Source organism: Chanos chanos, chromosome 8 (genome assembly GCF_902362185.1).
Source record: "Chanos chanos chromosome 8, fChaCha1.1, whole genome shotgun sequence".
Lineage (NCBI taxonomy): Eukaryota > Metazoa > Chordata > Actinopteri > Gonorynchiformes > Chanidae > Chanos > Chanos chanos.
Genome location: NC_044502.1, coordinates 8,710,022 through 8,722,521, shown reverse-complemented (window position 1 = coordinate 8,722,521; position 12,500 = coordinate 8,710,022). Strand labels below are relative to the sequence as shown.

Below are 12,500 nucleotides of genomic sequence, written 5' to 3'. Positions count from 1 at the left end.
CTGACGGCGGGACCCTGTTGGCGTCTGTCAGGTGTGAGTCAGTCACCTTGCCTGTATCCACTCTGACGGCAGGACCCTGTTGGCGTCTGTCAGGTGTGAGTCAGTCACCTTGCCTGTATCCACTCTGACAGCGGGACCGTGTTGGCGTCTCTCAGGTGTGAGTCAGTCACCTTGCCTGTATCCACTCTGACGGCGGGACCCTGTTGGCGTCTGTCAGGTGTGAGTCAGTCACCTTGCCTGTATCCACTCTGACGGCGGGACCCTGTTGGCGTCTGTCAGGTGTGAGTCAGTCACCTTGCCTGTATCCACTCTGACGGCGGGACCCTGTTGGCGTCGCTCAGGTGTGAGTCAGTCACCTTGCCTGTATCCACTCTGACGGCGGGACCCTGTTGGCGTCTGTCAGGTGTGAGTCAGTCACCTTGCCTGTATCCACTCTGACGGCGGGACCCTGTTGGCGTCTGTCAGGTGTGAGTCAGTCACCTTGCCTGTATCCATTCTGACGGCGGGACCCTGTTAGCGTCTGTCAGGTGTGAGTCAGTCACCTTGCCTGTATCCACTCTGACGGCGGGACCCTGTTGGCGTCTGTCAGGTGTGAGTCAGTCACCTTGCCTGTATCCACTCTGACGGCGGGACCCTGTTGGCGTCTGTCAGGTGTGAGTCAGTCACCTTGCCTGTATCCACTCTGACGGCGGGACCCTGTTGGCGTCTGTCAGGTGTGAGTCAGTCACCTTGCCTGTATCCACTCTGACGGCGGGACCCTGTTGGCGTCTGTCAGGTGTGAGTCAGTCACCTTGCCTGTATCCACTCTGACGGCGGGACCCTGTTGGCGTCTGTCAGGTGTGAGTCAGTCACCTTGCCTGTATCCACTCTGACGCCGGGACCCTGTTGGCGTCTGTCAGGTGTGAGTCAGTCACCTTGCCTGTATCCGCTCTGACGGCGGGACCCTGTTGGCGTCTGTCAGGTGTGAGTCAGTCACCTTGCCTGTATCCACTCTGACGCCGGGACCCTGTTGGCGTCTGTCAGGTGTGAGTCAGTCACCTTGCCTGTATCCACTCTGACGGCGGGACCCTGTTGGCGTCTGTCAGGTGTGAGTCAGTCACCTTGCCTGTATCCACTCTGACGGCGGGACCCTGTTGGCGTCTGTCAGGTGTGAGTCAGTCACCTTGCCTGTATCCACTCTGACGGCGGGACCCTGTTGGCGTCTGTCAGGTGTGAGTCAGTCACCTTGCCTGTATCCACTCTGACGGCGGGACCCTGTTGGCGTCTGTCAGGTGTGAGTCAGTCACCTTGCCTGTATCCACTCTGACGGCGGGACCCTGTTGGCGTCTGTCAGGTGTGAGTCAGTCACCTTGCCTGTATCCACTCTGAACGGTGGCACTATACGCTCAACACAGCCTAATCTCATCTACATTACCACGATATGCTCACAGTGACACAGCGAGAGGGGGGGGGAGAACATTACATTTCCCTGAGAGAGATCATGTCTCAAGTCAGTGTCTGTAGTCTTTCTCCATTACGTTCTGTTGTTTCACACACCACGTTAACCGTTTTAACACACGCTTTATTCCTTATGTGCATGTTAGGAGTACAAATACTACACATGGGTCATGCTTACTGGAATCCTACAGATTATTTAGATATTGAAACTGTAGATGACGGGCCAAAAAAAAAAAATTTTTTTCTCTTTTATTTGTTTCCTATTCCTATTAATGAGGGCATCGCGTATAAATATTTAAAGTTATGGAACTTAAGTTAAGCCTTAATGTAGCAGTATTTCTTCTGAGTATTCCCTCTAAAAGGTATTGCCAATTTACACGTCATGGAAGAGATTGATGTAGTTTGAAGCAATAGTTAGGGGTTAGCCTACCACATGTAGTGGGTGTTTCTGTTATACACCGAATTGAGCATTTTGATCAACTGGAAAAGTTAATATTGCTCACACGCTTTGTTTGAAAGCCCAGCGGCTAGCCCGGCAGCTAAATTTGTCAGTGTCCTACTCCGACCACACTGTCGGAGGATTCTAATCCGATTCCCTGGCCATAAAGTGCGACCAGTCACCGGCAGAACCCCTTTATGAAAGCCGAACGTACCGGTGTAGACTGTGCTGATATCATTCCTCATTTGTCATGATACTGTAGCTCTTGCACCAGGTACTAAGAGTAATTTCTAGGGTGGGTGTTGGGAGATGAAATCTCATCATCTGTTCTCTGAGAGTAGGGCTGGGGGAATTAACAGGACAGAGAGACGGGGGGGGGGCCAGCACCCCTCTTCTCTTCTCTTCTCTCTCTCTCACAGGAGAAATTGCAACCCAAACAGCAATAGCTGGGAAAGCTGATGAGGCCAAGGTAGGTTTGAAAAACGGAAAATACCAGATGGTTCAGCCAGGGCCTGGAACAGCAGCTGCAGGAGGCCGGCTATAATTCGCAGCTATTCTCACACGTCTCTGTGTTGTCTTTCACTCTACATCCACTGCTGAAAATGAGTGTCTTTTTGCACCGCAGACCCTGTCTTACCCCGTCACTAATACACCAACAGCAGCTCTAAATTTGTCTTGTGAGTCAGCTCTCCATGCCACGCGACTGCGTTTTTTTTTTTTTTTTTTTTTTGTCACCAACCATAATTCAAAAAACGAATTCTATTTCGCATACAGTCGTGACAATTTAATTACAACACAAGGTCATTTATACGGTGGAAATGATTCACAAAAAAGCCGTCCCCATATGATAACGACCCATTACTCTGACTCGCTACATGCGAGGAAGAAAAATCTAGTGCCCAGAAATGAAAATCAAACAGTTGCTAAGGCAAGATGGTACTTTCCATTAATTTGGTTGTCCATTTTGCTGAATTGAATATTTTTGGGTTTTTAGTGTTTCAAACAGCTGAATGTACTCCCTGTGGACTCCCTCATTATCAAAAGTATTAAATAACATTAACTAATCTTCACTAGTACTATGAATTAATAGTACTGCACAAGTGGATGCTATGAATCAGTCAGATGTATAAATACATAGGTTAATGGAGTCCACTTAGGAGTTTAGTTCTCTTTGCCATTCATAAGAGAGCCAGTACAATGCCGGGAATGACCTTTCGACACGACCACATGTGTGCACATGCACAAGCACATGTACACTCACATGTATGCACACACACCCGTGTGCACACACACACACACACACACACACGCACACACGCATTCCCTGTCTTTTCACCACATGGGAACCACACAGGGCTGCCCAGTCTGTGAAATCAAAAGCAAAACATCTCTGGAGAAAACAGACTCGTTCCTGTGGTATTAAAAACCGCTCCGTGCTTCGAGACTCGAGAATCTGAAACTGAAACGCTTCTAAACGTTCGCTTCCTGATCAACACAAATTGCATGTGAAAATAAATTTCTTCTCAAGTCTAAGCTAAGGTTTTCTCAGTCTCCACACCCTCCCTTTAGTCTGTGTTTTTCTGGGTCAGAGTCCTGACAGTCACTATGTATCCATTAGCCTGTGCAATAGCTCTGAAGACGCCAAACTCTCAAAGCATTAGAGTTCACCGCCTCCAACAAATGAATACTGATGAAGCTGACGCCTCTATCGCTGCCAGATGGAGGGAGGGAGGGAGGGAGGGAGAGAGGGAGAGGGAGGGAGAGAGGGAGACAACCTGGATGTAAGGACACAGTTCATGACTATGCTTTGCCTCCAGACACTCTGGACAGCCTGCATTAATCACTTATGTTTTTTTCTCTGAACCAACGCGCGATTCCAGACGTCTCAAAGCGAACATTTAGAAGGCTCAGATCATGCCCTTCTTAATGTAAGCACGCCCAAACGAATAATCTGACATATTTGGGGCTTATAAACGTTACTGTTCAGCAGCTAACGCCGAATGTAAATAACACATAACTCTACTTATCCGTCATTAACATAACTAATAACTATTCTCAATAAGTCACAATAATAGGTAATAAAAACATTTTAAATGTACGTTATATACCGGCACACCACACAGCAGGAGAGAGGAACAGAGAGAGAGTCGGGGAGGGACATGGTGACCTGAGTTGTGAATATCAAATATTAGCCTTATGTGTTAGTGTGAGGATCAATAGTCAGAAATGCTGATTTAGTGCTCCGTCAGCTGTCCTTCCTGCCAGACTGCCCGTAAACAAATGCCCTGTTCATTCTACCCCTCCACTAGGGACTGGTTCCCATTACTGTCCATTCAGCTTGTGCTTCTGCTCGCTGTGGAGGATACTGGGAGGCTATACGCTTATTTAAAAAAAAAAACACACACACACATACACAAGATTAAGGGATGGGTCGTTTCAATCTGAGCAGCTAATTAAAAGTGCACTCTCAACTTGTAAAGTGGTAAACTGTTCCCAACCGAATAGATTTTATTTATTGCATGTGACCTTCTAATATTGTGAAGATTTTTAAACATGTCACAGTCGGGATCATATCCAATCTATCAAAGTTTGGCTTTTTTTTTTATTCCCATATGAAGCCTGCGATAGTTTAGACGGAGCGGCAACAGGACTGGCAGTGCATTTAGTGAATCGACTGCGTCTATGGGGAGCTGATGTCAGACTGTGGGGCAGCGAGTTGTGTTCCCACGACGATGTAGGTCAGAGACCCCCTCCCCCCTCTTTCACTCTGCGCTTTATAGACCATCCCTTCCAACTAATGATAGAAAAAAAAAAAAAAGCTTGTCTTGGTATGAACGCATGTCCAGTGGTTCAATTTGTTTCAAATGGGCACTAATATGCTTGATACAGTGACGATTTAAGGTTATTATCCCATCGTACAAGCTTACATCGGGCATTTTGCATCCAACATTTATAGTTCGATATGGCTATTGTGGTGACCTTGGAGCAGGGGTAAGGGGAGGTGGGCGGCTTTCACTTTCGAGCTTTAAGGCTTGATATCATGTTTCCGGAAGGTTCTACTTACTCCTTTGCAGATGGATACAGCTTCTTTGGACAGGGATTTGGGGTAAGAGACGTTGTGCTCCATAATGGACTGGAAAAGCTCATCCTCATCTTCTCCATCAAAGGGAGGCTGTGGACAAATACCATTAAAAGTAAATACCATTACCATTAAATACCATTAACATTAAATACCATTACCAGTAAACACCATTACCATTAAATACAATTACCATTAAAACACAGTTCAAGCCACTGACACACACCTAACAACTCACGTGGGCTCGATTCATTTGGGATCCACAGTGTAACCCGCAGAGTCGTTTTTTTTTTTTTTCTCCACAGAAACACATATACGTTTTCCTTTGATCTTTACTCTACACTCGTGGGCATTCGTTAGTTAATACTGTGAGAAAACTCACAGTGTCCGTACACTGATGGTCAAAAAATAATGAACAGACTTGACATCCTAATATACGTATATAAACTCTATGGACGCGATTCTACGTGGTCTCGGGGTACAGTGTCCTCCACAGTTGGCCTTTTGGACGTTACATGTCCGCATCTCCCACAAGGAGCACCGTGGTGTGGAGGTCATCCCAGTATAGAAATAATGAGGCTTAATTAGAGCACTGGGAAAACAGTTAGCGTTCTGGTTTGATCATACAAACAGCTGACTACAGACAAAATCAGGCCTAAACCGTACAGCTGGGACCACAAAAAGAAGGCAATTAAAAATTTGTACCACAAAAAAAAAAAAAAAGGGAAGAGAAATGGCTTTTGAAATCCTGGCTTTCTGACCATCTCTTCGCCTTTAATGGTTCACGCTTTTTCATTTAAAAGGCTCTTGTCGATACGAAAACCAACAGAGATTCTGTGCAGAGCTGTGCAGCGCTAACTCTGTGGTTAGCGTGTAATTTAAGTCTACGAGACACTGGTCGAGATGTCGGTATTAAATGATGAAAAAAGTGTTCAGTTCGTGGTTTCCATGACTTCTGCGATATTAAGGGATGTGTCTAGTGTAAGTGGCCGCTTTTAGCAAAGAACGTTCTAAAAATATACAAACTCAATATCGGAGGGGATCAGATTCTGCTCCGTATTTAAGGAACAGCTCGATAAAACACGATTGATCGCGGGATTAGTTGGGATGAAACCCAAATCGAAAGGAGAATTGATTATTGGGTTGTGGTTATGAACGCTGTGTTCCGACCGACGCTGTAACGGACACTATTTTTATTCCTTTGATTGTGAAATGCTCTGAATGATGTGTAATGTACACTCCTTGATGGAGGGAGAAGACGCGGTAATGCTGCGGATACAGAAATAGAGGTTCAATAATAGTTCATTTTAGGCCCCGACAGCACGCTGACAGGGCAATAAGTAGCACTCAGCGTAGCAGAGGGAGCCCTTCTGAAAACACAAGATGAACATAGGTAGAAAGACAGAGTAAAGAAGAGAGAGAGAGAGAGAGAGAGAGAGAGAGAGAAAGAGAGAAAAAGAGAAAGAGAGAGAGAGAGAGAGTAGCGGCTGTACTAGCAGTCTGGAGAGGTGAAGGAAAGACGAGGGGGGAAGAAATAAAAAAAAAAAATGAGAAAAAAAGAAAAAAAAAAAACTTGAAATGATACAACTAGGCAGGAGGAATGAGTGCCTCTCAGGCAAATGGAAGTGAAGATTGTGACCATCCCTCTTCTCCGAGAGGATATTAAAACCCTGGAAACAGATTTGGCAGGCTTTCTCTGTGCTTTTCTTCATCCTCATAAAGACTTCATTTTCTCTGTCCCTTTGGCAAAGATACCTAACTTTTTTTTTTTTTCTTTTTTTTTTTTTAATCTGTTATACACAGGGACTCGCTACACCTGGGAGCGGTGCGCTGTTTTCTGGCCACAGTCACATTAACAATACAATTGTGGATACAACTCCATGGCCTTACGTGAGCTCTTCTCTGTGTTTAATTACGGTAACGAGAGACTGTAGAAGAAGAGAAGTGAAACATCCGCGCGTGCCGAGCCTAACGAATAAGTGGAGGAAAAGTTCAATAACGATTTACAATTCAAAATGTCCTTCGTAGTGCAGACCCCCTAAACCCACATGACAGTTATGAAGAGATGCTGAGGTTTAATTGTGTATTAAATACAAAAATGAGACACAAACCTGTCCAGCCAGCATCTCATACAGCAGGACTCCATACGCCCACCAGTCCACTGATCGTCCGTACGGCTGATAGGCTATAATCTGAAATGGAGACGGGAATCACGAGGGTGTCAGAGCACAATCCCAAACAAAAGGGTTCATGATAAACTAGTCTTGGATTAAATGAGCAATGTGAACAGAAAAACACACACACACACACACACACACATACACACAGTGAATCACTTGCCCAGATTGGGAGATGCTTGTTTGTGATTGGCACTCTAAGTGAAATCTTCAGACACGTGTCTTCCACACTCACCGTGGCAGTCAATCTGGTCTGATTAACAATTAGCCTGCTTTTCCTTTTTGGCATGATTAATTACTCTGGGTGGCTTCCAGAGTCCGACTCTTACCATCTGCTATGCCACAGACCCCGATTAACATCAGATATATTTTAATTAACTAGGCACAGAATGAAGATCTTCTCTCTCCTTCACACACACACACACACACACACACACACATCAGTATGGATGCGAACCCTATCTCACCCTCTGTGAAACTTCAATTGTCTTTAAGGCCAGGTAACCTTGACACAACCCTGATAATTCACAAATCCTTTCATGGTGTCAAAAGTATAGATCACGCCCATTGCACCATAATGCTGTAATTCACTTTCAGCCCATAACAAAACTATCACCATACTGAGAAGCAACTGGAATCATTTTCACTCTCATACGTAACTTATGCATACAAACAGTCACAGCTACACAGTTTCCACAGCGCAACATAAAGGCTGGGGTCCAGTTCATTGTCACGCGGCTTTGTATATATACATCTTCTCCGTTTTCATTCCCCTGAGATATACTTCACATTAAATGTCCGACCGTGTAACCCTGCTTCGATATATAGCCTGGTTTCAGTCTTCTCTGAGATACACAAAACAAAGGTGTATGCATTAGTCATGCGTGAGGCCTATCCCAAGTGAAACACACAGGGGCTGCTGTCCAAACAATGTGTGTCAGGCAGGGAAATCTTCATCAATAAAAGATAGGTAATCATGTCATGCAAACAAATGGAGTCGGAGGAAGACCGTGTAGCTTCGCGTACTTCCAGAAAAACTTCGGCTAACTGTTTTGTCGCCTAGGCGATGTAAAAGCACTTCACTAATGGAACACACTTGTGTGTGTGTGTGTGTGTGTGTGTGTGTGTGTATCTGCTGCAAGGCTTATAACACAGTCAGGTTTAAAGACAGGCATGAACTTGAACTTTAGACAGCTGCAACGACTGAAGTTCAAATCTGTCTTACTTTATCGAGCCAACACCAGCGAATCTAACCTCTGTGGCGTGTCGCGCCCTTTTGCTGTCCTAAATTGTCCTGAGTTTCACGTTTTTTTTCTCAGTAAAAAGTCAATGTTGATAACAGCAGTTTGTGTTGGATTTGTTATTTTTGGTACAAAGTTGTTTGACAAGGAGAAGAGACTTCTTTCTCGGACAAAACTTCACCTCCGTCCCTCCCGGAGCTGGAATCTCATTTTCTTTTCACACTTTTTCTCCATCCTGCTTTCCACAGCTTTCGCAGATGGACACAGCTGAAGAACAGGCCGTGGGTTTTTGGGTTGTTTTTTTTTTTCCCCCTTCCTGTTCACACCGTGCTCTGTGTGAGAGTTTAAATAGTTTCCCACGTTGCCAGAAAGACAGGTTAAAAGAGACAGTTTTCTCCAGAGACAGCACAGGGAATGGACTGCGCTCTGAACTCAACACAGCAGCTAGACACAAAACATTCTCCAGGATAGGGGGGGGGGTTATGTCTATTCCCTGAATGTACATGCCAGGCAGGCACGGAAGAGAGAGTGCACTTTATTTACGACTTTGTGTAAGAATATGTTCTCTCTCTCTCTCTCTCTGCTCCTGAGTGCTGTCTCTCCTCATTCTCGGGACTGTGGTGGGTTTAATGATGTTGTAGTCACGTAGAGGCTCTGGAGTATTCTCTGCTGAGACTCACAGTGCATTGCAGATGAGCAGCCTAGAGTTAAGGGCTGTGTAGGTTATAGTAACATGGCAAAGGAGAGTCCCGAGAGAATAAAGCCAGCCTTCTCCTCAGACGTGTCTAAACGTTGAAGGTCATTTCACTCTGCGTTCCCTCAGAGACCTCAAGCTCAGCTATTACGACAGACTCCTGCGATATCTCACTGTCACTACGGCCTGTCAGACGTGTAAACATGCACGCTCGCGCACACACACACACACACACACACATGAACACATACTCAGATGAAAATTGACTTCTCATATTTTATCTGCACATTGAAAAGTCTACTACATTTGTCATATCGCACAAGTCATCTCTGTATAAACTCCAGAGTTCAGGGAAACCCCCCCCCCCAAAAACACCACATACACTTTTACTGACACGTATGAACACTTTCACCGACACGTCTACCGTAACCCCTGCCGCTTTTTTTTCAGGCTGTTCTTATTTTTTCATCCAGACCTCTCTTAATCACACTCAGGAGGCCTCAAAGAAACAAAACAAACCAAAAAGAAAGGCCATAAAGATGTTTACTGGAGCTCAGATATAAGGGTGGCATCTTCCATCAAAGCATCGGAGCCACACCAGCGAGTCCAATACCAAACGGAGCGTATGGCCTCCCCGCATTCCACCCACCTACTCAAGGCTCTCAGGCCCCTTTTCATCCAGTTTCTCTTTCTGAAGATGAAACAGGCGGCCTAATACAGGCTCTCGGCTAGGCAGGCGGGCTAGCCAAATAAAAGAAAGGGAAAGAAAGGGAAAAAAAAAAACTGAAGCCAATACTCTCCCATGACTGGCAGGCTTTTCAATTAGCAGAAAGGATCGGGTCTGGCCTTTTGTGAGGGCTGAGGGAGAGGGAGAGAGTGCGAGGAAAAAAGAGGAATCCCGTCGGAGCCCCCTAAAAGCTGCTTGTTATTCCTCTTGCATGCTGACCTTGCAGACAAACACACACACACACACACACACGCGCGCGCACACACACACTCACAGCATGCTCTCTCCATCATCACAACCCTACAGCAAGTCTTCATCAAGAAAAATGAGGCGGTATTGATTTCTGAAGCTCAATCTGTAAGGCCGTGTGTGACTGTGGTGAAGAGCCATGGATTACAGTAAAATAAATTAATCTCAGAAACACACATACCAACACACACACACACACACACACACACACACACACACAAGGTGTGTCCGATGTGTTTATGTCCTAGTGGAGACCTCCCAATGACATGCATACTGTTGTGACTAAAGCTAAGCCTAGCCATTACCAAACAATGATTTTACCTCTTTTTGTATTAACAATACTGATGATTCGCTTTTGGGACTATCAAACATCGTATCAAGGTCCTCAGTTGTCAGATATATATATATATATATATATATATATATATATATATATATATATATGTATGGACATCAGGTCCCCACAATGCTTGAAAAATCTAAATCAAACACACACACACACGCACACACACACATAAGTGAGATCAGTTCCTTTCGATTGAAGGTGTGAGGACAGTAGAATTCCTCCTGGTCCAAGATGTCAATGATCTTTGTCTCTTCCTCCGTCCATTTATTCATTTACACAACAAATGCAATTCTAGTCTTTTTTTGGCTGTATCTGTGACAGCAAGGTTGTTCTTATACTACTCCCCTTCTCTCTCTTGCATGTTTCTCTTGCGCTTGTTCTTTGTACTGTTTGCAGAAAGTACTCTCTAATCACACCCATCCCTCATATAACATTGACCACGGAGGAAACAAATGAATTCTAATGATATGAAAATGAAATTAGTCTGTCTGGAGTGGGACATCAGACACATTTAACATTAAAATGAAACACATACACATACTCACACTAACAGAGAGAGAGAAAGAGAGGGAGAGAGAGAGAGAGAGAGAAAGAGAGAGAGAGAGACAGAAAGAGAGAGAGAGAGAGAGAGAGAGAGAGTGAGAGAGAGAGAAAGAGAGGGGGGATAGGGAGAGAGAGAAAGAGAGAGAGAGAGAGAATATCTGGAAGTAAAATGTGCCTATGGAGGAGTGTCGTGTAAGTTCATGAGTTGTGTTAGCTCCATTACTGGAGAGACTCTTGAGTGCAAAGCCCCTCTTTCTGCCACTCAGGCTGATGAAACAACACGTGATGTCTAGAGTTCTGGTCATGCTGACCTTCACCTCATAGCACTGTTGTTGAGAGCAAATGTGTGCTTATATGAGTGCGGGTCTAACGGAGAGGGAAAAGTGTGTGTGTGTGTGTGTGTGTGTGTTTGTCATCATAAAGAGAATAATATAAACGGACAGACATGGCACAACCTCTGCCTCTCTACATTCTCTTTTTGTTTTCATGTTATTTTCCCAGAATTCCATGTGGCTCATATGGCCAGAAGTCAATTTCGTAGTCTGACACAGTGCAGCATGTAATGTGTGTATATTGTATGTATGTATGTAAAGAGAGAGAGAGAAAGTGTGTGTGTATGTATGTGTGTGTGAGAGAGAGAAAGAGAAAGAGAGTGTGTGTGTGTGTGTGTGTGTGCTAGTGTGTTTGAGCATGTAAGAGAGAGATGCACAGAGAGAGAGAGAGAGAGAGAGAGAGGAAGGGCTTCTCTTGTCACACTAATAACAGATGACAGTTCTGGATCATGCTCACAGCCACTCAAGGTTCTTTGCATTGCTCTAATACAGAGCCCATTGCTCTACTACAGAGCCCACTGCTCTAATACGGAGCCCATTGCTCTATACAGAGCCCATTGCTCTACAACAGAGCCCATTGCTCTACAACAGAGCCCATTGCTCTAATACAGAGCCCATTGCTCTAATACAGAGCCCACTGCTCTAATACAGAGCCCATTGCTCTACAACAGAGCCCACTGCTCTAATACGGAGCCCATTGCTCTATACAGAGCCCATTGCTCTAATACAGAGCCCATTGCTCTAATACAGAGCCCACTGCTCTAATACAGAGCCCATTGCTCTACAACAGAGCCCATTGCTCTAATACAGAGCCCATTGCTCTAATACAGAGCCCACTGCTCTAATAAAGAGCCCAGTGCTCTAATACAGAGCCCACTGCTCTAATAAAGAGCCCACTGCTCTAATACAGAGCCCACTGCTCTAATACAGAGCCCACTGCTCTAATACAGAGCCCATTGCCGTAATACAGAGCCCATTGCTCTAATAAAGAGCCCACTGCTCTAATACAGAGTCCATTGCCCTAATACAGAGCCCATTGCTCTAATACAGAGCCCATTGCTCTAATAAAGAGCCCACTGCTCTAATACAGAGCCCATTGCTCTACTACAGAGCCCACTGCTCTAATAAAGAGCCCACTGCTCTAATAAAGAGCCCACTGCTCTTTGTGCAGAGCGTTTTGTCCATAAATTACAGAGGTCAAAAGCTGAGAGATAAAAACTCATTAAGTTGGGTTTC

General features: G+C 45.1%; 1 protein-coding gene across 4 annotated transcripts in view; it reads right to left on the bottom strand.

The window, feature by feature from the left end:
* The window catches only part of prkcaa (protein kinase C, alpha, a), a 113,430-nt gene that overhangs the window by 10,281 nt on the left and 90,649 nt on the right, over positions 1-12,500 (bottom strand). For all 4 annotated transcript variants that reach the window (XM_030780995.1, XM_030780994.1, XM_030780993.1 and 1 more), the window contains 2 exons: positions 7,067-7,147; positions 4,941-5,048 (listed from right to left, as the gene is read on the bottom strand). In XM_030780995.1, the coding sequence (XP_030636855.1) occupies positions 4,941-5,048; positions 7,067-7,147 (189 nt within the window). The remainder of the gene's footprint in view (positions 1-4,940; positions 5,049-7,066; positions 7,148-12,500) is intronic.